Source organism: Borostomias antarcticus (assembly GCF_949987555.1).
Source record: "Borostomias antarcticus genome assembly, contig: scaffold_275, whole genome shotgun sequence".
NCBI classification, from domain to species: domain Eukaryota; kingdom Metazoa; phylum Chordata; class Actinopteri; order Stomiiformes; family Stomiidae; genus Borostomias; species Borostomias antarcticus.
In genome coordinates, this window is record NW_028175711.1 from 27719 (window position 1) to 53062 (window position 25344).

The following is a 25344-nucleotide window of genomic DNA, read 5'->3' on the forward strand; positions in this document are numbered from 1 at the left end:
AATCTCTGTGATGATGCAACCACCGTGCCAGACTGTCTTCACACCTGAACAGTGTGATTTGTGAGCGTCAGTGTGGTAAATAGACTCATACAGCGCCTTTCTGCTTTAAACGAACAAAGCGTTTGACAATGGCCTCTCGTTCATCCATCCACCCACACGCGCAGCAAGCTGCCATGCCAGGCGTTAGCCCGCTCGTTGGGGCGGTTTTGGGGTTCCGGCGTCTCGCCAGAGGACACTTCGACGTGCGGACGGGAGGAGGAGCCGGGAATCGAACCGGCGGTCGTCGGACGAACCCGCTCTGCCTCCTGAGCCAGAGCCCCGCCTCCTAGTACCTCCCTGTGTGTTTGTGTTTTTCGTGGGTTTTAATCATCTCTCTCTCTCTCTCTCTCTCTCCCCCCCCCTCTCTCTCCTCTCTCTCCCTCTCTCCCCCTCCCTCCCTCCCTCTCTCTCTCCCCTCCTCTCTCTCTCCTCTCTCTCCCCCTCTCTCTCTCTCCCCCCCCCCCGGTAGGACACACAGCGGGCAGGCCTGTGGATGGTCTCAGAGCAGGCCAGATGGAAACAGAGAAGGCCGGCCACGAGACGGAGGGGAGGCTGATCCTGGCGCAGCTGAACACGGACTCCCTCCTCGGCGCAAGATCCAAAATGGCTCCCCGGCATCGCCGGAGGGGGGGCCGTCGCCGCAGGTCAACGGGGAGGGCAGCTGGGGCCACCGCAAGGCGGGGATCAACCCGGCGAAGAGGCACAGAGAGAGCTGCGGAGGAGGAGGCGGAGGAGGAGGCGGGCCGTTTGACCAGGGGTCGTACGCGGTGAACGGCGAGCTGAAACACGGGCTGGGCGGCGCCCACCACCACCAGCCCAAGAAGCCGCTCCGGACGGTGAGACGAACGGCGAGGAGGACAAGGAGGACGCGGCGTCGTGGGACAAGAAGGACGTGGCGGCGTGCGGAGGAGGAGGAGGAGAGGCGTTATTGGCGGACGACGCTTTCCCGGAGCTGACGGAGGCGGGCGAGTTCGAGCCCAAACCGGACAAGAGGAACTGTTCCAGCTTCTCCAACGGCGACATATTCTCTCTCCCCAGGAATAACGGCAGGCAGATGCCGACGGCCAACGGTGCTACAGCGCCCCCTACCTCCATGGAAGGGACTCCGGGTGACCTCCTGGAGAGAACCCTATCCCAGTATTACCCCGAGCAGGTGTCCATCGCACGGCAGTGCGGCGGGAACCACCCGGGCAGCGGCGGCGGCGCCGGCGGATCGCTGGCGAGGTGCTCTCCCTCTCTCTCCTCAGGTTACCCGCTCTCCGAGCCGCCGCCTGCCGCCGCCGCCCGACTCTCAGGGCAGCAACGGCTACAACGCCGCCCGCGCCGTACCTCGTGAACGGGTACTCCAACCAGCTACGGGGGCGGGGAGCAGCAGGGACAGGAGCAGCAGGAGCAGCCTTCCTACCCCCCTCCAGGGCCTCCAGGAGCAGGGTCGTTCTCTCGGCCAGCGGGGGTCCGCCATGGCCGGCGGGACCCAGTCGGCGGGGCGCCGGCTCGCCGCACCAGAACGGCGGGACGGACTGCTACCCCGCCGAGCTGAACGCCCGACAGCAGGGCGTGTTCGGCCAGAACCGCGGCCAGGGCGCCTCCTTCCCGGGGGAGCAGGGCGACCCCGCTATCGGGGGAGGAGGGCGGCGGCGGCGGTGGGTTCGGGTCCTACGCCGGGCCGGGCCCGAGGGGCGAGGATCCCGGGTACGGTGCTCACCAGAAACAGCCCCCCCCCCTCCAGGGGGCTTCCAGTACCGGCCGCTGGCCCAGCAGCAGCATCATCAGTCTGGGGGGGGGAAACCCGTGCGGGTCGGACCCCCTGAGCCCCCAGGGGTCCGTGGCTCCTCTCTGGCCCGAGGGGTCGACCCCGGGCCGCAGCAGCGCTCCAGGCTACCCAACGGCACCGACAACCCCTGCTCCGTCTCCCCTCAGATGGGCTGGATCGACCTGAACTCCTCCCACGGAGGAGGAGGTGGAGGAGGAGGAGGAGGAGGAGGTGGAGGAGGTCCGCAGACACAGCAGCAGATGTGGAGGGGTTTCCCCGCCCGGCCCCAGGCTCAGACGGAGCAGCACGGCACCCAGCCGGACCCCCAGGCCCCCAGGGGCCAGCCGCCGCCGGAGCCCGACCAAGCCGGGAGGTTCCAGACGCGGGGGAGGAGGATTCGTCAACGGCCCCCCCCTCCACGCTTCCGGAGGCTTCCAGCAGCAGCAGGACAGCGGACCGGCTCCGGCCCAGAGCAACGCCGCCCCTGAGTGGCCCCCGCAGGGAGGTTCCGCGGCCCCCCACGCTCAGATGCCCCGGCCGGGCCAGCTGCCCCCCCCCCAGGGGTGCGACGCGCCCCCCCAGGCCGACGGACGCTTCGGCGGACCGGAGCAACACCTTTGCGAAGACGACCCCGACCTGGAGGAGATACTGTCGTCCAGCTTCATACCCCCACAACAACAACAACAACAACATCAGCTCCAGCACGCCCCCTGTCCCACCCGCCCCTGTACGAGAGTCCGCAGATGAAGTCGCCGGTCTACCGGCCGCAGAGCCAGCCGCAGCCCGGCCAGCAGGTCCAGTCCAGAGCCGGCTCCGCCTTTCCGGACCTGCCCCGCCCCCAGCCCAACAACAACAACAACAGCAGCAGCGCCCCCCAACTCGGCGAACCCGGCGCGTTCGGCTACGGCGGCGCGGAGAGCTGCGGGTTCAACAGGGCGGAGCCGCAGAGGCGCTACGCCCCCAGCCCGGGCGTGGGAGGAGCCAGTGCCGGCGTGGGCCCCCCCAAGCAGCAGCAGCAGCAGCCCTACCCCCCCCCCTCCCAGCAACAGCCCCCCGACCCCAACGGCGACCTCCACCACCGCCAGTCCAACCACGCGGACTACCCCCTGTCCACCCCGGCTCAGCTGAACCAGCAGCAGGCGCAGATCTACATTAAAACCGAGCGCCACCCGGACGCCGCGGAGTCGTGCGGCCAGTTCCAGAGAGGCCGGCCCCCGGCGGCGCCGCCGGGCGGGACTACCACCAGCAGAGGCACGCCGCCCTGAGGATGCACCTGCTACAGCGCCAGGAGCGCCTGGTGGGCCCGCCGCCGCCACTTTCACCTCACCTCCACGGCCCGGGGACTTCCGGCAGCGCGGCCCCCGATGAGGCCGGTGAAGATGGAGAACGGGCCTCGCTTCGAGCCCCCCGGCGGACCCCACCCCCACACAGCAGCAGATGCAGGCGATGGGGGGGAGGCGGAGTGCAGATCAAGCAGGAGCCACACCCCCAGCACGCGCCGTCGGCCTGCGAGCAGAACGGCGCCCAGAGGAGCATCCTCGCCACCATGGAGCAGACGCTCCGCCAGTACCAGCTCTCGCCCGTCTTCGAGAGGAACTCGCTCGTCGTCCGCTCGCCCAACAGGGTCAAGGTGGAGTCGTCGGGCGCCGTGACCATACTCTCGACCAATACGGAGGGAGGAGGAGGGATGGAAGAGATGATGATGGGGGCGCCGCCGTTGTCGGCCGCCGCTGGGATGAAGAGGCACCTGGATTTCACCCCGAAGAAGGAGGCCCTGCTCCAGAACTTCGTCGACTCGCCGCTCAAACTCCTGGACACGCCCATCAGGAACCTGCTGGACACGCCCATCAAGAACCAGTATGACATCGCGTCCTGCCACTGCATGGGTGAGTACACGCAACTTCACTCATTCATATCATTCATTCATTCATTCATATACTATATATATATTCACTCATTTATATAATTCATTCATTTACTATGTATATTCACTCATTCATATAATTCATTCATTCATTCGTATACTATATATATTCACTCATTCATATAATACATTCATTCATATACTATATATATTCACTCATTCATATATTCATTCACTTACAGCTGTACAGCTTATCAAACAGGGACTTGAATGAGGGTCACTCATACAAGCAACCCAGTAAGGCAAAGGTTTAACTGGGACGATGGCACACGAGTCACAGTGACATCTCAGACTAACACACGAGTCACAGTGACATCTCAGACTAACACACGAGTCACAGTGACATCTCAGACCAACTCAGACACTGATAGTTGTGTCAGAGTTTCAGTAGCTTTGCGCCAAACACTCCTCCACAGACGCTCGTGTTGCTCGCTCGGTGTGGAAATGGGGCTTGTTCATTGGTCGGTCGGTCGGTGATGTTGTTGGGTCTGACTGTGGCGTTTTTCCTTGTTTTCCGTCAGAGCAAATCAGCGAGAAGGACGAGGGTCCGTACTACACCCACCTAGGGCTCCGCCCCCAGCATCCCCGCCATACGGGAGATCATGGAGAGCAGGTGAGACGCATGGGATCAGCTGGAGCAGACAGGAACACACACACCATCACACACACACTCACACTACCACCCCCCCCCCCCCACACACACACACACACACTCACACTACCACCCCCCCCCCACACACACACACTCACACACCACCACCCCCCCCACACACACACACACACACACACACAGGATCAGCTGGAGCAGACAGGAACACACACACACACACCATCACACACACATTCACACTACCCCCCCCCCCCCCCCCCAACACACACCCACACTTACAGAGGTACTAGCGGCATATACACACACACTCACACTCACACTCCCGCACACATAGACAACACATGTTGTCTCACAGAGATACATGTACTGTACTAACACCAATACCCACAGAACACGCGCACACACACAGACACACACACGCACACACACGCACACACACAGACACACGCGTATGCCCATTGCCCATAGGTACTGACACAAATATACACACGATCAGAGCACACACACACACACACACACACACACACACAGGTACTGATGAATACCCACACAATGAGAGTGCACACACACACACACACACTCACACACACACACAACCCCATCCTGTCTCACTGTGCTTCTCTGTCCTGTCAGGTCTGGTCTAACTGGCGCTGCCATCAGGATAGAGAAGGTGATCTACACAGGCAAGGAGGGCAAGAGCACGCAGGGATGCCCCATCGCCAAGTGGGTGAGTAGAGCATCGCCACGGCAACAACACCAAACACGCCCCCGGCAACCTGGGACTGCACGGCACCATGTCTCTAAACAAATACTCCTTTGATTCACAATCACATTCACAAACCTTTTCATGTTACACTACATCCTTTATACATGTTCAGGGTTCTGGCTTCTCAATCTAATACAGCATACTGTACATAATAACAACGTAATAACAACACAAGATAAGGACAATAAAGACATTCAGTCGAGATCACTTTAGTCAAAATTGACCCATTTATTAGCATGCAATAATATATACAGCATATTAATTTTTTACGCATATGAATTTGCGCAAAACTGTCTGAACCGGTGTCTCTCCCCCCTCCCTCTCTCTCTCTCCCTCCCCCTCTCTCCCTCCCCCTCCCCCTCTCTCTCCCCCCCTCTCTCTCTCCCCCTCCCTCCCTCCCTCTCTCTCTCCCCCTCCCTCCCTCCCTCTCTCTCTCCCCCCCTCCCTCTCTCTCTCCCCCCCTTCCTCCGTCTCTCTCTCTCTCTCCCCCCCTCCCTCTTCCCCTCCCTCCCTCCCTCCCTCCAGGTGATCCGGCGTTCCGGTGTGGAGGAGAAGCTGCTGGTCCTGGTCCGCGAGCGCTCGGGTCACCGGTGCGAGACGGCGTGCGTCGTGGTGGTCATCCTGATCTGGGAGGGCATCCCCACCCCCATGGCTGACCAGCTGTACCTGGAGCTCAGCGAGACCCTGACCCGCCACGGCGCCCACACACAGAGACGCTGCTCCATCAACGAGGAGTAAGCAGCCAATAGGAAGCCATGTATCCCTGTATTTACAGATGAACTGAACTGAGCCTAGAACAATAGCGGACATATTCCATTATACCAATACTACAGAGACGTCATGTAGAATGGCGATATAGAACGGAACTCTCTAGAATACTGAATGGGACATGCTGAGAATACAGATGTACAGACAACAGAACAGTAGAATATGGAGCCAGGAGACATGCAGATAGACCAACATATTCATTTTACACACGTCAGTAGATTAGAATACAATATGCTAGAATAAATTGCATTCTCTCTTTCAATTGAGACAGAATGAAATGAGAAAGAGAGGGGGTGAGAGAGAGGGAGAGAGAGGGGGTGAGAGAGAGAGAGAGAGGGGGTGAGAGAGAGAGAGAGAGGGGGTGAGAGAGAGAGGGGGGTGAGAGAGAGAGAGAGGGGGTGGGTGAGAGAGAGAGGGGGTGAGAGAGAGAGGGGGGGGGTGAGAGAGAAAGAGGGAGTGAGAGAGAGAGAGGGTGGGTGAGAGAGAGAGGGTGGGAGAGAGAGAGATATAGGGGGTGAGAGAGAGAGAGAGAGAGAGAGGGGGTGAGATTGAGAGAGAGGGTGAGAGAGAGGAGAGCGAGGGGGTGAGAGAGAGAGAGAGAGGGTGAGAGAGAGAGAGAGAGAGAGAGAGAGGGTGAGAGAGAGAGAGAGAGAGAGAGAGAGAGAGAGAGAGGTAGAACTGCACAGGAAACAACACCTGAAAGCCCCTTCATGCACCTTAAACACTTTCAGAGGCGTTCAACATCTTCATCCCGTCTCCAAAGGTCTTAGCGTCATGTCCAGTTCACAGCTGCAGACTAACTACTGCCTTCTGGGTGGAAGGACTTGTCCTCTTTTTCCTAGTATTTGCGGCGTGCGTGCGCCGGCCGTGTTGGCGTCAGGACTCGTAGCCTCACCGCATGGTGTGTAATAACGTCTTTGGAACGATGTCATCTGGTGTGACCGCTGCATCGTGTTCCAACATGATGTCATCCTAAATGTCATCAAACCGATTATACAGTATACTATATGAGGCTATATACACACACACACACACACACACACACACACACACACACACACGAGCCGGTACGTTTCCCCTTTGATCACAGTGTTTGCATAGCCAGGGACAGACAGGTTTTACGGCAGCGTTTCCAAAAGTCTTTACTGCTCTATGATGACTCACTGTTATAGAAAGTATGCGTTGTTGGCTCAGACCACAGGGCACCATTACGCTGGGAAGCCATGCGTAGCTGCCTAGCTCAAACGCGCCTCAGCATTCCCGCCTTACTATTTACATGCGCCGCCACGTTGTTTACGCTTAGAAATTGGCTTTACAAACCGAATTAGGATGATGGATGGATGCGACGTTCGTTGCATAAAACAAAAAGGCTTATTCACGATACTTGATACATACAATAGGCTAGAATAAATATCCACAGCTGGTTTTAGAAAGAAACGCCGTAAATCTTCACGTGTAGGCTGTCACTGGGCCGCCAGATGCTTTGGATAGGGGATTCTTAACCAATAGGATTACTGCATAATTGCGCTGAACCTCACACTCGCCCAAAAACGCCATCAGGGGATCGGGGGCTGCTTAAGCATTCCGTACGTACGCCGTGTCCGTATCTTGTACGGTGCATTATGACCAATCAACCACCCTGGATGCTGCGCTACGCTACTGACAGGCCCCGCCCCCTCTCCTCCCCCTGTGCCCTGATAGGAGGACGTGTGCGTGCCAGGGTCTGGACCCGGAAGCCTGCGGCGCCTCCTTCTCCTTCGGCTGCTCCTGGAGCATGTACTACAACGGCTGCAAGTTCGCCCGCAGCAAGATCCCTCGCAAGTTCAAGCTCCTGGGGGATGACTCCAAAGAGGTAAACAAACAAACAAACAAGCAAACAAACATAAACAAATATACTAACTTAACTAAAACGCAACTAACAAACCTTTATTGTATTTGCTCTAAGTATGATAGACGTATGATATAGATATATACCAAGTTGACCTACTTAGTTTAGGTATGTCAATTTAGGGTGTTTGCTGAATGTCTAAAATGTTAAATGTACTTTGATCTAGCCATGCAGAGATTAAACGACATACTGTATATGAAGGCTTCATCAACGTAATATCGTCAAGTAGTGTTGCTACTGTTTTTGTTTGAATTGTGTTATTGTATATGCAAAGCTTTATGTACTGTGTAAGTGAGGATGACGTAATGTTGTGATATTGTCTTACTCTCAGGAGGAAAGATTGGAGCACAACCTTCAGAACCTGGCAACCCTAATGGGCCCCACCTATAAACAGCTGGCGCCAGACGCCTACGCAAACCAGGTAAGGATCTGTGGGCATAGAACCATGCACAGTTCTGTTACCATTTCATATATATCCCTCCCTCCTCCCTCCCTCCCTCCCTCCCTCCCATCCATCCATCTATCCATCCCTCCCTCCCTCCCTCCCTCCCTCCCCTCCCCTCCCCTCCCCTCCCCTCCCCTCCCTTCCCTCCCCCCCCTCCCTCCCCTCCCCTCCCCTCCGTATCCTAACCGCCTATACAATGCTCCCTATTGGTGGAACCGAAACCCAACCTCTCCTGTTGTGGTTCTCCTCCCCCCCCCAGGTGGAACATGAGCACCGGGGCACCGACTGTCGCCTGGGGCTGCAGGAGGGCCGTCCGTTCTCCGGGGTCACCGCCTGCATGGACTTCTGCGCCCACGCTCACAGAGACCTCCACAACATGCAGGGAGGCAGCACGGTGGTGCGTACACACCCGGGACCTCCACACACACACACACACCTGGGACCTCCACACACACACACCTGGGACCTCCACACACACACCTGGGACCTCCACACACACACCTGGGACCTCCACACACACACCTAGGACCTCCACACACACACACACACCTGGGACCTCCACACACACACCTGGGACCTCCACACACACACCCGGGACCTCCACACACACACCCGGGACCTCCACACACACACCCGGGACCTCCACACACACACCTGGGACCTCCACACACACACCCGGGACCTCCACACACACTAGAAACTTGTTCACTAGAAATTGCTGTGAATTGTGGGTATTTTCTAGTGGACTACTGTATATAGTGAATCAAATTATCCGTTGAGAATTCGGACACAAAGTAAATGGCGAACACACTAATAGTACACTATTTCTGTAATAGGGAACAGTTTCAAACACAGTTTATATGAAATAGTACAGTATGTGTGGCTTGTTAGTATTGAACGCTAAATGCCTCATTAGTGATCCAAGCCGTATATCATGGTTCATATAATAGTATGTGAAAAGTATGAAATACATCTAAATACATAAAATACATCTACCTCTGAAATACCTTCCAAAAGACTTAAAACGACAGTATGAGCTAGTGACCTTCCAGTCTCTGGTTGGATGCTAGCCCAGCCACCTAGCTACCTCCTGACCTCATCTCCTCTCCGCCCCGCCCCCTGCCCCGCCCCCTACCCCGCCCCCATCCAGGTGTGCACGCTGACCAGCGAGGACAACCGTCACATCGGGAAGATCCCGGAGGACGAGCAGCTCCACGTGCTGCCCCTCTACAAGGCCTCCACCACCGACGAGTTGGGCAGCGAGGAGGCGCAGCGCCGGAAGATGGAGACGGGCGCCATCCAGGTCCTCAGCACCTTCCGGCGCCAGATCCGCATGCTGTCGGAGCCCGCCAAGTCCTGCCGGCAGAAGAAGCTGGACGCCAAGAAGGCGGCGGCCAACAAGAACGCCATGTTGGACACGCCCAACTCCAAGGCGGAGAAGGCGGCCGCTGCCCTCCAGGCTAAGATCAAGACTAGCACTTATGAAAGCAGCACGGCGCAGAGCACTGCGGGGACTGGTGAGAGATCTATTAACCTATCTATCTAACTATCTATCAACCTGTCTATTAACCTATCTATCTATGTATATATCTATTACTGGTGAGAGATCTATCAACCAACCTGTCTATTATCCTATCTATCTATTTATCTATCTATCTATTAACTTATCTATCTATCTATATATGTCTACAGTATCCATCTACAGTATCTATGTATCTAACTATATATATATATATATATATATATATATATAATATTGGCTCATGTTATAGCTTCAATTCTTTTTTAGCATTTCATCCACGTAGCGTTATAAAAGTGTACCTATAGAAATGCCAGGGGGACGTTTGCTCACCTAAACCTCGTGACGTTTGTGTTCCAGGTCCGAACCCGGGTTCCGTGGGTCAGCCGCCCCACCCTCCTCTGGGGGCTGTCCATCAGCAGCAGAGCGCCCTCCTCCCCCCCTACCCCGGCCCCCCGCACCCAGCCGGCTACCCCCGCTTCCCCCCCGGCCACCCGGGACACCCCTTTCCGAGCACTTCCAAGCCCGGCGGCATGTACCCTTCCCAGCAGCCCCAGCAGCAGCAGGCCCCGGCTCCGTACCCCCACTCCCCCCTGCACCTCCCCGGCTCCCCGTACATGAACGGGTCCAACCCGGCCCTCGGGCCCTACCCGGGCCCCCTCAACCCCGGCGGGCCCTACGCGGGCTTCCCCTGCAACGGGGGCATGCCCCTGGACGGCTACCACCCGTACTACGCCGCCGCCAACCCCAAACACCTGGACGCGTACCTGCAGCAGCAGCAGCAGCAGCGGCGGTCGCCGGCGCTCTACCCCGCCCCCGAGCAGCAGCAGCCGTACGGCGTCGCCCACCAGCGCTACGGCGTCGGCTTCACCCCGCCGCCGCTGCCCCGCTACGGGGAGCAACCCGGCCTGCAGGTCAACGGGTACGGCGGCGGTATGAGGACCCCCGTCGTTCACCACCCCGCCGGCCCGTATTCGCCGTACGGTCCCAACGCCGGCGCCCCCCTGCCGCCGCCGGACCCCTCCCAGTTCCTGGACGGCCTCTCCCGGCCGCCATCGGCGCACCACCTCCACCACCACCACCACCCGCACCCCCACCACCCCGGGCTGGACTATGCAGTGGCCGTCAGCAAAGGCAATCAGTTGGGCGGGTATCCGGGCCAGTACCTGACCCAGGGCCCGCAGATGTACCCGCCGGGGCAGGACCCCTTCCGGATGCAAATCAAGACGGAGATGGGCCTGGCCCCGGGCGCGGGGGGCGGGGACTGCCTGACCCCGGGGTTCGGAGGGCTCCCCAACGGCGGCTTCCAGAGCCCGGTGATCAAGCAGGAGCCCGGGACCCCGACGCAGACCCCGACGCCGGCCCCCCCCGCCACGCCGCTGAAGCCCGAGCTGTGGTCGGACAACGAGCACAACTTCCTGGACCCGGATATCGGCGGCGTGGCGGTGGCGCCCACCCACGGCTCCATCCTGATCGAGTGCGCCAAGCGCGAGCTGCACGCCACCACGCCGCTGAAGAACCCGGACCGCAACCACCCCAAGAGGATCTCCCTGGTGTTCTACCAGCACAAGAACATGAACGAGGCCAAGCACGGCCTGGCGCTGTGGGAGGCCAAGATGGCGGAGAAGGCGCGCGAGAAGGAGGAGGACGCCGAGCGGAACGGCGGCGAGGCGGGGACGCCCGCCAGCGGGAAGAGCAGCGGCAGGAAGGGCGCCAAGCGGGAGCACGCCGAGATGGCGGCGGAGCAGACGGGCGAGCCGCCGTACAAGCGCTTCGTCCAGGCCCTGATGGCGAGGTCGCAGTCCTGCGTCACCAACACCTACGTCACCACGACCCCCTTCGCCTTCACCAAGGTCACCGGGCCGTACAGCAAGTTCGTCTGAGGAAAAAAAAAAAAACATGGCGCGCTGGCCGGGATGCAGGTCTGTTCACCTTTCACAACACTGAGAACACTCACGGTGCTACTTTGACGATATATATTATATATTATATAACTGAGACCTCAAGCACCACTGGCCTCGCATGGGGAGTGTCTACACTCACTCCGAGACGCAGGGTCAGGAGACAGGGGGGGTAGAGAGAACAGACCTGAGATCAGTTGGATTGATTTGTACCACCTAAAACATCAGGACACCTTTTGGAAGATCAGGCTTTGCTTTACTAGATGGTGGTTAGTTGACAGACCCCCCCCACACACACACTCGTACACACACATAAAGGAAGTATTTATTTATTTTTTTGGGTTACTTTTGCAAGATACACACTGTCAAAACTCCTCTTCTGGTGCTTCGAGTCCAATACATCAGGACTATTCTATTTTACTGGAAACAAAGTTTCATTTTTTTGGGGTGGCTTTCATTTTTCTAATCCCACATTTTAACTTTATGAATATAATCTTGGCGTAAAACACTGACTTTGTGGATGACCCACGGTGCTCAAGTGATGTGTATCTTTACTATACGTTTTGTTGACTTGCCTTCATACTCCTGTTACTCACTTTGTATGTCAATTTCTAAGAACAAGCATACGGCATCTCTGGATGAATAGTAAACAAGACGACACTGAAAATACTGTATCATCGACAGGACATCATCAGCAAAACAGTGTTTCCTAAAGCACTTTTGATAACGGAAGGCAAAATGTTTGTTAACGCCTTCGTATCAACAACATGAATTATATACGGCTACTGTGCAAGACAGTAATCACTTTCTCAGCAACCCTAGCCACGTCATTGATTGTGGATGTATCGAAAACGATGAACGGTCGGAGTATCATGCAAATTGAATTTTTACGGTAGTATTTTTTCTGGTGCTTCTCCCAGTTTCATAGTACATGTTGTATCCTTTATACTGTAAATCGAGCCATTCTCAAAAGGTGCATTTTTGAACAGTAATGTTTCAACGAGGAAAAAAAACAAAACGACAGGCAGTGAGCACGTTTTGTCTGGTAATTCTCTCATTTTCTGTGTAAGGGTTACGTGGTCGTCAGTGACTGTTTATGAAAGCTCTTGACCGCAGGTTCACTTAACAAACCTGGATTTGTGAATACTAGTCTCTACATGTAGTCGTGCAACTGTTGGTTTTAGCAAACATCTTTCTCTCCATGAGGAATGTGTTACAAGGTTAAGCTCAGTGTCATTGTCACAGCATCAAAGGCAGCTGGCTTGCTGTTGGGTCATTAATAATTGTAATGTAGTTGTATGATAAAAAAAAAAAAAAAAAAAAAAGGTGAGATCTGTACAGTAAATTAAATTCTCATTTTCCGAAATTTTTTCGCTTTAGATTCTAGATTTGCTGTAAAGAAAGGTGATATTTCATTGGGTTTGAATTGATTTGTTATTTCATATGGTGCTACTACACTCAACCTGCTAGAAAAATGAAATGTGAGATCCTATGGGCAGTGGGATGGTTAATGAATGATGAACAGTACCTACCTGTCATATACCTCAGAAATAGTTTTGGCAATAGGATAATGTTATACAAAGGCCATACTTTTGGGGTTTCCTTTGTATTTTCTACATCTACTTTATGACGAAACGTTACAGAACTACAACCACAAATCCTTCAGGCAAACCGCAAGGCCAAGTTCATTCCTAATTACTTTCTTCATGCTTGGATCTACTAGAAAGTGTTACTTGAACTTGAAGCTTTGATGGTGACAGCAAAAATCAGGGATATTTTCAACTCATTTCTGTGCACGCATGCCGTGCCCGAGCGCCATCTTGTTTCTGTGCACGCATGCCGTGCTCGAGCGCCATCTTGTTTTACTCTGCTTCAGGGATTTGCCTCCGGCTCCCTGATGAATTACTTGTATATATTTCAAAAACACAAAAAAAAAACTAACTTTGACAACGACCTGCATTTTTTTGTACTTATGTTTTAGCTCGTAGATTGGTGGTAAACTTTTAAGAAGTAATTTGAACTTATAATATGCACTGAGTTGACTAAAGGGAAAGTGTATGCTATTGACAAGGTAGAAAGCAATGCGTTAGCTTTTGCTGAAAGGTAAGACCAGGGCAGTTATAAATCGTAGATATGCACATCTGTGTGACCGTGTAATAGTTAAAAGCTAAATTTATTTATAACCACTAAACAATTGTATTTCGGTTCCCCCCCCACCCCCCTCCTCTATCTATTTGACTTAATGTGATGATATTAGACAGGGTCAGGGTTATGTTTGAATGACACCCCCCTCCACTCTGACACCTAGAATTTTCTGGAAGCACTTCATTTTTTTTTCAGAAAAAATTTGTAATAAAAGATTACAAGACATTTTATTTAAAATAAGAAAATAGATTATTGTAAATGTGTTTAAAAATAAATTATGCCACATTGTACATACCATGTATTTGTATTGCAGAAATACAAATTCTTTTTTGTTGTTGATTTTAACACCCTGCTATTGTTATATGTTAAATGGTGTAGGTTTCTTGTAGTTTTGTCAAATGTACCCACGGCCCATATTTCTATCAGCAATCCTCATCCTGTCCTTTGAATCTACCATCAAGTCTTTTTCCAAGTTCACAGAACGCTTATTATGGTTAGATAATCCAGGAAGATTTTGTAGATGCCACGCTCACTGTTAAACACAACGTTTTCAGTTCTCCTTAGTTCAATCCTTTAGAAAGAATTCATCATTTTTTGTACAGGATTCCATTTTGTAAAAATAAAATTAATTAGAGAAATGCTAAATGTTAGGTGTACAGGACCCAGCTACGGTAGCAGGTTGCGGTTGAGAAAGGTGTCTGAGGAAATAGCGTGAGAAGAGCATAGCCATACTTGAAGATGCTTCAGAGTGCTTCAGAGTGCTTCAGATGCTTCAGAGTGCTTCAGAGTGCTTCAGAGTGCTTCAGGGTGCTTCTGAGTAAGTCAACATTACTTGAATGACTTTCTATGCTTGACTAACGCACGAGGGTGCTGAGCTCTATTGTTAAGCTAGCAGTTTAATGTACACGTTGGTATTTCACGGTTAGACACTAAAGGTATAAGAAATCGTGTTATTTTCTGCCTCTGTCCTTTTTACCGCTCCCCTGGTTCTCCTCTGACATTTGGTATGCTACAAAAAAATGGAATTAAGGATGGATATAAATACTGTAAGTATTGTAATGTACTGAATGCAGTTTATTTGAAAGCTGTTTATTATATCATTCCTGATATTGCTGAGATGTGGGTGTTTTTAATAAAATTTATATTTATTTAAAGCACTTCATGGTGTCACACCTTGGTGTCTTTGGGATTCTGGGTGATCACAGTGTTGGTGTATCAGTGTTGGTGTATCAGTGTTGGTGTTTGTCTGCATCTTGGCATCTGAAACGCATGTTACTATGTGGGCACCAGCCTAGGTAAGAGCACAGCTGAGATGGGGTAAGTTGACTTCCCTTCATTCATTCACTTGGGTGTAAACGGGGCGGGACTTATAATAACCAACAGAGTAATGTAAATATACATTTTTTATATTATAAATTAACCTGTCCCATAACATGTTAATTCATAGAAATAGTAGTAGAGAATAAGAGAATAAGTAGTATAGAATAAAAAAAGTAAAGGCAAAAATGTTATTTGAATATCACGATGCTTTTATTTATCAAAATAAAGATAGCAAATTATTATTTTTATAAACTCACCATAACAAAGCCAATACGGTATGAAAGGTGTCTTGGCACACAAAGTTGCATCATAAAATAAAATGGGACTGTTTACAAACTTGTAACCAGTACAAGATCATCAGTTATAAGCATAATGCATGTAAAAGTAATATACCTGTAATGTTAATTTACTATAAAGAAGAGTCCAATGATTTTTCCCAGTTCATAATTTCAAAACTATCATATACTAAAATGTAAAGTCCTCAACATCTGAACTTAGAAATGTTATGTCAATCTAATGAATCTTCTTTCAAACTAAAATCAGCTGTATACAAAAACATTTGCAGTAACGTCATATCAGATCAGAAAGAAATACAGTACTTGTAATGCTTAATGGACACAAAGTCTTTGTTGCTTTTTACAGCGTCGACTGTCTCCAGTTGAGAATCACTTTGAGAGGAAATGCCATTTGTCCACTACAAGAGAAGAAAGTATGTTTTTATGAACATGTGATGTGATAGCAACAGCATTATACAATTCAAATGTGCAAACCAGTTCTGGAGAGTGTAAATCAAGCCGTTTCATTCAGGCTGAAACGTTACCTTCTGGAGAAACAGGAAGCGCATCACCACAAGCAGGCGCCTGAGGAAGTAGCAGGATGAATAAATGTCATAAGGATCCATGACATGCAAGCTTACAGCCGAGCCTGCACATTTCAGCAAGCTGCAGTCACTTCAGTTTCAGCTCAGGAAGTGAGATTAGGTTAAGATGTAAAAATCTAAATATGCTCATAATACCTAAAGCTTCTTCTTATCAAACGTACAAAATAATGTGAAATAACAGACCACTACAGGAACAGTCATAGGTAACCAAATTAAATAAATACAGCTACTACACTGGTCTGTTGACATTTCTGTAATAATATTTAATATGAATTTCGTTAGCATGTCATCATAATGTACATAAAACAATAGCAATTAGAGAATCAAACTCAAAAGTATGGTACCAAGACCAACTAACATCAAGGTTTATTCTATAATTAAATTCACGTCCTCACCGATTTAACCACTGAGCTGGCATCACCCTCGCTGCACTTGAAAGGGCTGTCGCAGACGGACACGTTCTTACTGTGGTCAAAGACAAACACATTTTACATTGCGTTTTAGTGATTTAGCAGACAGAGACTTACAATACAGTAGTTACCGTTATGTTCAAAATCATGATTATGGCTATCCACATGAACCAACAAACTGTGTACTTTGTTTATAAAGTCCTCAGTGTGTGTACTTTGTTCTAGTCAGGCGATCAGTAGTAGTAGCAGTTTATTGATCCTCCAGGGAGATTGATTGATTGCGCCATCATCACCTCAGTGGAGGCCTGTGAGCAGCTGACCAGGACTGTGACCTGGACTAATGAACACTGGTTTAACATGTCTAGCATCAATCTAGAACACACACGTTGTTGTTAGGCCCATTTCACGCACGCACGCGCACGCACACACACACACACACACACACACACACACACACTTTAACTCACCAAGCTATCTCCCCGCAATCAGTCTGCTTCTGCACTAGTGCCCTCCAGTGCTCATGAGTGGACTTAATGATCCCCACTGCAAAGTCCTGCAGACGACACGTAGGGACAATAAAGAGGCCGGCTCGTCGGTCAGTATCCTCGGGGGAACCAACCTCTCACCACCCTCTCTTTCACCTCCTAAGTGACCGCCGTGGCGCTGGGCTGGAAGACAGCCAGGGAACCGGCGAGGATGTGAACCCATCAACGTTACGTTTCACCACATAGCTACACGCAAACAGTAGTTAGCCCTAATGGGAGGAGGGTCCATGTACCTTGTCTTTGAACTGTCCATTGAACGCAAACTGGTTCTCGGGCTTGCCGTCCGGCACCTTGTATCTCTTAAACCAGTCGACTGTAGCCTCCAAATGGCCAGGTCTGCTCCGGCGGACATCCGCGATACCTGAGGAGAATGAAAAAACATGCCAACCGGGCACAGGCGGTACTCTGAATACTAACTTTGGAGTAAACTGTGTACTCATTGCCAAAATGTGTGTATTAATGCTTTTTCACTAATGTAACTTTATGATCACTGCTCTTTTCAATTTTAATGTGGGATTGAATGCAAAAAGTTCCACTCGTGAGGTGAAAACTGGACTCTTCCAACTCCCAAGCAAAAATAATATTTACGATGTCAATTTACGTCAATCAACAGTATTACAGTAGAGTGGTAAAGACCCACTGTTGAGGTTGGGGGCATCTGGGTCGTCGGCGTTGATGGCGATGACCTTCCAGTCCGTCTCCCCCTCGTCGATCATGGCCAGAATGCCCAGAACCTTCACCTGGATCACCTGACCCTGAGAGCACACCTGGGTTCCAGGTAAGAACAACAGACCAGGTTAGAACACTGATACTGTATGTGTCTATGGGTAAGAACACGCAGACCAAGTATTTCTATGCATAAGAATAGAAGCCAGATTGACTACTCTAAAAAATACAGTCGAGATCTTTTTTGTCTATTTTGCGTCAGACATGTTGTCATTCTACTGTTAAGCGCCTGAACATGGTGGATGGAACCCAGGGCGTCTGGACCCGGCCGGTACCGAGCATCGGTCCAGTCGTGACGGATCAACGTTCTCAGGCAGAGAGGAAGTGAGCATTCGAGGAGCGTTCCAGTCAGGCAATGACCCAGACGCCCTTAAGCAAGAAGCAGAGCGACGCACCGTACGTCACGATAACCTTCTAATCGTCGTTTCGTGTTTTTCTTTCTTTCTCACCAGAGTGCCGATGTCGCACACGTCGATGGGGTCGTTGTCCCCGCAGCACTTCGTGTCTCTGTCCGCGTGGCTCGGGTCCTCCCACGTCTGCTCCCACAAGAGACGACAGCAGCGTTACAACAACGGTAAACAACGTCTAACCCGGTCAATATCCCTCCATTCACCTTAACATGGGAAGATAAATAGATCCGACCCGGTGCAAAAACTCCTTGAACCTGCAGCCCCCCCCCCCCCCCCGGTCTGTCTGGGGTTTCTTTGTGAGCAGGAGAGGCGCAGGCAGTGATGATGAAATACCGGTGGAATCGATGATGGCCGCCGACGCCGTCCGGACGGTCTAACGCCCGTATTCAAAAGGGCCCCCGGGCCAATTACTGGGTTTTCAAAGAACAAGCTCATTTTAAAGAAATCCTGAAGTGTTCCTTGGTATCAGTCATTCACTTCTTCCAGATCAATACAAGCCCTGCGGCACTGTAGAAATTGTACAACAGCCGTCTAAGAGAGGGGGGGGGGGGGGGGGGTGCGAGGTGTTGGGCTGCGTTCTGGATCGCGTACTTCCATACTACACTGTTTAGTATGCTTAAAGTCAGAAATCCCGTTTCAACCGTCTACCCCTGTGTAGAAAAGAAAACAAAGTATTTCCATCCAGTAACTGTTGTTCCATCCAGTAATAGTTATCGCTGGAAGAGACAGTGAAAGCAGAACAGGTGTTGGGAGATGAAGGCGTCGGCCGTGGGAGACAGACTGGTGGGAGACAGACCCGGCGGTTTGTTCCTCTCGGCGGAGGTGGCGGTGGAGGTGGCGGTCTCACCTGCGGCAGGGCGCCGTAGTTCCAGATGTAGCCTTTGTGAGGAAACACGTTGGCCACGTAACGGAGTTTGTCCTTCTTCATGTCCTGTTTGATGGGGTTCAGCGGCTCCTTCGTGGCGATCTGGAGGGAGTACGAAACGAACGCGCCCCCGGGTCAAATACACTGGGTCAGACATGCCAGGTGCGCTTGATTTAAATTCACTATCCGAGGAGCACAATCAGAGAGGGGCATGAGATTCACCACAGAGAGAACAGTTCCAGTTTGTACAGCACTCCATCATTCTATTAAGAGGGGGAGGCTGTGGCTCAGTGGTAGAGCGGGTCGTCCAATGATCGTAGGGTCGGCGGTTCGAATCCCGTCTTCCTGTCCATATGTCGAAGTGTCCTTGGGCAAGACACTGAACCCCAAATTGCTCCCAATGAGCAGGCTAGCACCTTGCATGGCAGCTGCCACCATTGGTGTGTGAATGTGTGTGTGAATGGGTGAATGAGAGGCCATTGTAAAGCGCTTTGGATAAAAGCGCTATATAAGTGCAGTCCATTTACCATTTACCATTTACCATATTATTCACTGATGAATCAGTTCAAAACTCTCCTCTCTTCCAAAAGTAGCAGCACACAGCATATCACCATGTAGCATATCCCTCACTACGAGGACCTCACTATGAATTAAGAGGCATATCCATAGTAAGAGGATGTATTATTATATTGACTGTCCGGAGTCACACCGCTGTCTGAATAAAGCTTTCAGCAGTGTTTCTAGCTGTCAAAATAACAGCACTGTGCCAGAGAGGGATGACAAGCAACTCTGGACAAAATTGTCAACATCGTTCTACATACCAGTGGTCCTAAAGACATATCCAGTGGTCCTAAAGACATACCCAGTGGTCCTAAATACATACTCAATGCCATGACGTTATGTAGGTATTAACAACTCAAAATATATGGATCATATGAAATAAATCACTAAAAGAGTCATTTCAAATGTACTTGCCTCCATCTTTGCGTTTGACCAGCGCGGAACCTCCACAACCATATTGAACAGCACCTGGGATTCAACAGACGACAAAGCTCTCCTTCAGGTCGTTGTCTGACATTGTTGAAGCAGATGTGAAATATAAAGACTAAATGTACCTCAGTCTCACTTTTCTTCGGTTTTTTAGATGGCACGTCACTTTCCTGTAGTGAGACAAACATCTGACTCCAATGACAAGCGACATTTAACAATAACATCGTCAGATGGGGCATGAGATTTTATGAGCGGTTTGACTGAAGGGATGAAAATGCAGCGCGAGTGGTAAAATGTGTTGACATTTTCTAAGTCCTATTCACTTGCTATTGACAAAACAGCTGAAAAGTGCGCTTGACCTTTTGATGTTGGTTGTTGTTGTTAGATTAAATCAGGCTCTCTCTAATGTTTTCTGTCCGAACTGTCAAAGGAAAGAAATCTTGAAGCTGCAAAAATCCAAGCACTCACCGAACTTCTATTTGAAAACATTACAGCAGGTTACCTGTTCTATTTGAGAACATTACAGCAGGTTACCTGTTCTATTTGAGAACATTACAGCAGGTTACCTGTTCTATTTGAGAACATTACAGCAGGTTACCTGTTCTATTTGAGAACATTACAGCAGGTTACCTGTTCTATTTGAGAACATTACAGCAGATTACCTGTTCTATTTGAGAACATTACAGCAGGTTACCTGTTCTATTTGAGAACATTACAGCAGGTTACCTGTTCTATTTGAGAACATTACAGCAGATTACCTGTTCTATTTGAGAACATTACAGCAGGTTACCTGTTCTATTTGAGAACATTACAGCAGGTTACCTGTTCTATTTGAGAACATTACAGCAGGTTACCTGTTCTATTTGAGAACATTACAGCAGGTTACCTGTTCTATTTGAGAACATTACAGCAGGTTACCTGTTCTATTTGAGAACATTACAGCAGGTTACCTGTTCCGCTTCAGCCATCAGCGGGATGTCATGGAATGGAGAGAGGTATTTCCCTTCTGCAGTTTCTGAAAATAAACAGCAACAATAGTGAAAATAATACACAAATGACATATTGATGTGTTTTTTTACCCTTTCCTGCTAGATGAAGTGACTGTGAGCATAATCTGATAACTTCTCATTTAGGGCTGGCCTTATCTGGGACTGCCCTCTGGGGAAGGACAGCAGGAAGGGTTAAGAGCAGGAGAGACCCTTCATCGGTGGACGCTCCTGTCATTACGTGTGTGTGTGTGTGTGTGTTTTGGCGTTGCCGCCTCCCACCGTGTGATGTGCGTTCACTGTGTGATAAATAAAGTTGTTTGTTGTTATTGTTTTTTATTGTTCCATCTTGCAAACCCCGCCATTCAAAACACCCAAATCCTCAACCCGAATTGATAGGGCAGATGTTTTAAAACAAAAAATACTCCCTAAACTGACCCGATCTTGGCATCATCTATACTTAACAATAACCTTTAAGCATCTTAAGACAATCGGTGTGACGCAAATACCGCCCCCGCGAGCCTTGCCACTTGCATCATCCTATTGTATAACAGGGTGATAGGGTTCACGCCATTGATAATGCAGGTTCACCCAGGGGTGAGACTACAACACCAGAAAGAGGGTTACAAAGCTGGTTTAAAGCTGAAAACGTCCCTGGCCAAGCAATTAATGACTGAGAATGAGAAATACGCGAATTGTAGTACTTCTTGTGTTACTTTGTTGTAGTTGCCACACATCAAACTTGTCACTGAGGGACCAATGACAGGCGAGAGATGCCAACCGAGCAGAGTAGCACACGTGACAGAGGTTATAAAACAGAGGTCAATATCAGAGGCGCACATCACAGCAGTGTGTGTCTGTAGGGTACAACAACAGACGGATGAAACAATATAGTGGCCTACATTTCTCACAAAATGTAGCAAGATGCTTTCTGACCTCGGAACAATGTAGCCTATCTAGATTAGTCAAATGTAATGGTTCAGTCCCTGGTAGGCTAGTCGCTAGACAACACCTGGGCTGGTTCAGAGTAGAAATACCAGCAAACGCCACGTGTGCATCGATTAAGTTCCCTGAATAACCAGCACTACTAATGAGCATCGATTAAGTTCCCTGAATAACCAGCACTACTAATGAGCATCGATTAAGTTCCCTGAATAACCAGCACTACTAATGAGCATCGATTAAGTCCCCTGAATAACCAGCACTACTAATGAGCATCGATTAAGTTCCCTGAATAACCAGCACTACTAATGAGCATTGATTAAGTTCCCTGAATAACCAGCACTACTAATGAGCATCGATTAAGTTCCCTGAATAACCAGCACTACTAATGATCATAGATTAAGTCCCCTGAATAACCAGCACTACTAATGAGCATCGATTAAGTACCCTGAATAACCGGGACTACTAATGAGCATCGATTAAGTCCCCTGAATAACCGGGACTACTAGCCTCGATTAAGTCCCCTGAATAACCGGCACTACTAATGAGCATCGATTAAGTCCCCTGAATAACCGGGACTACTAGCCTCGATTAAGTCCCCTGAATAACCAGCACTACTAATGAGCATAGATTAAGTTCCCTGAATAACCAGCACTACTAATGAGCATCGATTAAGTCCCCTGAATAACCAGCACTACTAATGAGCATCGATTAAGTTCCCTGAATAACCAGCACTACTAATGAGCATCGATTAAGTTCCCTGAATAACCAGCACTACTAATGAGCATCGATTAAGTTCCCTGAATAACCAGCACTACTAATGAGCCTCGATTAAGTTCCCTGAATAACCAGCACTACTAATGAGCATCGATTAAGTTCCCTGAATAACCAGCACTACTAATGAGCATCGATTAAGTTCCCTGAATAACCAGCACTACTAATGAGCATCGATTAAGTTCCCTGAATAACCAGCACTACTAATGAGCATCGATTAAGTTCCCTGAATAACCAGCACTACTAATGAGCATCGATTAAGTCCCCTGAATAACCAGCACTACTAATGAGCATCGATTAAGTTCCCTGAATAACCAGCACTACTAATGAGCATCGATTAAGTTCCCTGAATAACCGGGACTACTAATGAGTTATCCACAAAGGAATGAATGAATGGTCGTCTTGCACGGTGGTCAAAACTTACTAAAATAAATCCTGTAGTCGGGGGAGTTCGGGCGTCCTCTCTCTTCTGTCTGGTAGGGCATTGTTTGGATCAAATATGGAGGGATTGCTTTGGAGACGAGCCCTGTTTTGGAAGCTGGCAGCGAACCCAGAAAAGAGCGCAAGAGCAGTCGCATAATGAAGAGCCCGTTTATTTTCACCCAGTTCCTGCTTCCCGTCGACTCGCCTCTTCCTCACGGCTGTGTGGGTCGGTGCCAGTTCCCTAAATGTGTTCCTTATCTTTTACTGCCCCCTATCTGCCGTCAAGGTCAGTCTCGGGGGGGAAGAACATGGAAGACGGCGACCTTTGCCAAGAGAAAATGGCTGACATGCGCTAGTCGACAGTGGGACTGCTGTGAGAGATGATGGCTTTAGTTTTCACATGGGCTGCTTGAGTAACCCTCGTGCGAAGAAAATATATTCCCCTATATATTATCTGTCAATATATTATAGTATGTAAAATATATGGAGGAAATATAGCCTATATTGAGTAATACATAAGGAATTGACACTTTTCATATATTGCAGTATATGGGAAAATATAACCCCTAGTTTCCTATATATGGAAATGTATCGTTTGATATATTATTATATTTTCCAATATATTGCATATATTTTTGTTTCAATTCCAGTTAGTGACAATATCAGATTGAAAAGTGGACTAACAAGATCTAAAAGGTTAGGCACAATATTGGCTATCCAACTGGTTCTAAACCAGATCTACTATTTTTCTCAGTTCCAGCATTTGTTTTTCTCCTGTCCTCTGCTGTCACCAGTCTCACTTCCTCCTCTCCTTCAAGTGACAGGAAGTCCCCCCTCATAAAAAAGAGTCACCGTAGTAACATGCTATGCCCTCAGTGTTGTCGTGTTTCTCGTGTGGGGCTCACCCTGAAGTGTCTAATGGTGTTCTGGGGTAGTTAAGACGACCAAAGTCCCATCCTATAGGGCTCGGCAGAGCAAACAAGCACATCCACCAACCCCTCCTCTTACCGGGTGAGAGTGGCATATGCCTTCCAGTTTGTACACATGCATACACATATCCTAGCCATAAAGCATATACATACCCTAGCCATAAAACCAGAGCTAATAGGCCTGATGGATGGACCTTCTTCAGTTCAGTTGTCTGAAATCACAACATAATGTGCATCCATTATCCACTGGTGTCATCTGTAGCTGTAGGATGCAGTAATATCAATAATATCAGTGAAACCCAATCCAATGATTGATTTTCAGCAACAGTCATTCTGATTATAGCAATAGCCTAATGGCAGTACGGCCGTTAGTGGGGACGAGGTCTCGGCCTCCTAAGGAGGAAGTGTTTGCCAGGAAAGTTCAAAGCAATTTTCAAAAGCTTTCCCACATCTGACAGGACAAACAGCTCCCATGCAGTAAATGTCACCGTGAGTCACCGAGGTGATTTGTATGCTTAATCTCCGTCGTACTCTTTACCTTGTTGGCAGCAGGGCGTGTGACCGACGGCCGTCTGTTGACTAGACCTTTCTCTGATCTGTGAGGTCATCGTGTCCGGTCCAGTCCAACCCCGAGACTCAATCCACCACAACCATGGCTGTTACCTTACTACTGCTGTGCACTGTACCCAGTGTTGGGAGTAACTGATTACAAAGTAACATATTAATGTAATCAGATTACTTTTTTTTCAGTAACTTGGAATGTAAAACTGCATTTTCATTTTATGCTCCTGAGGCCTGGAACTCACTTCAGTCTACTTTTCAACTCGATTCTTTAGTTCCCTTCAGTCATTTTAAATCTACTACTTTATGATCACTTTATTTCAGTATGTACTTGTTTTATGTGAATCTAGTAAATCTTGTATACTTTTACAAATGTACTGTAGGATGATGCTTGTCTTGTATCATTTATTTGGTTAGGGGGCATACTTTGTATTTACTCAACATCACTGTAAATGAGGCTCATTTGATCCTCGAGTTTAAATAAAGGTGATAATAAGGGATTACATTTGAGTTTTCAGTAATCAGATTACAGTTACTGACCTAATAAAAATGGGATTACTTTGAGTTCCCTATGCACGTGCCTTTCCCTTTCATTTGATTCATATGCACATGTGGTCTCGGCTGTCATGGCTGAACTGACTGTTTATGACAGCAGCTGGAATAGGATCAGATCTTCTTGTGTCTATTATGATATAAGATGCAATACTGATCCTAGATCAGCACTTCTATGATTCGGGTAAGTAATGATCTGGTTTTAGAAAGTAACTCAAAAGTAAAGTAATTAGTAATCCGACTACTTTTCAGAGAGAGTAATCAGTAAAGTAA

General features: G+C 49.6%; 2 protein-coding genes across 2 annotated transcripts; one reads left to right on the plus strand and one right to left on the minus strand.

The window, feature by feature from the left end:
• Positions 1–552: 552 nt before the first annotated feature.
• On the plus strand, positions 553–11595 carry tet2 (tet methylcytosine dioxygenase 2; the record flags this gene model as incomplete). The annotated part of the gene is given in 19 exon segments (XM_084463135.1): positions 553–630; positions 684–875; positions 926–1263; positions 1304–1357; positions 1359–1999; positions 2130–2494; positions 2497–2956; positions 2989–3101; positions 3103–3244; positions 3247–3678; positions 4238–4281; positions 4283–4329; positions 4960–5053; positions 5618–5826; positions 7562–7712; positions 8080–8169; positions 8453–8590; positions 9344–9710; positions 10073–11595. Coding segments are annotated over 19 exon segments (5478 nt in total).
• Positions 11596–15376: 3781 nt separating this feature from the next.
• Positions 15377–23194, minus strand: ppa2 (inorganic pyrophosphatase 2). The gene is made up of 12 exons (XM_084463132.1): positions 23031–23194; positions 20855–20919; positions 20030–20074; positions 19890–19943; positions 18897–19016; positions 18089–18175; positions 17554–17680; positions 17147–17274; positions 16836–16921; positions 16354–16423; positions 15899–15938; positions 15377–15772 (listed from the first exon to the last, which is right to left on the minus strand). Exons 1-12 carry the CDS (start codon positions 23182–23184, stop codon positions 15744–15746), a joined length of 1005 nt encoding a protein of 334 aa, XP_084319258.1. The 5' UTR covers positions 23185–23194; the 3' UTR covers positions 15377–15743.
• Positions 23195–25344: the final 2150 nt, after the last annotated feature.

Coding starts and splice junctions, on each gene's coding strand:
- ppa2 (XM_084463132.1), bottom strand. CDS start 23,184: ATGCGACTGCTCTTGCGCTCTTTTCTGGGTTCGCTGCCAGCTTCCAAA. Junction 20,920..23,030: donor CGACTACAGGATTTATTTTA/GTAAGTTTTGAC, acceptor GTTTATTTTCAG/AAACTGCAGAAGGGAAATAC. Junction 19,017..19,889: donor GGTCAAACGCAAAGATGGAG/GCAAGTACATTT, acceptor TACTCCCTCCAG/ATCGCCACGAAGGAGCCGCT.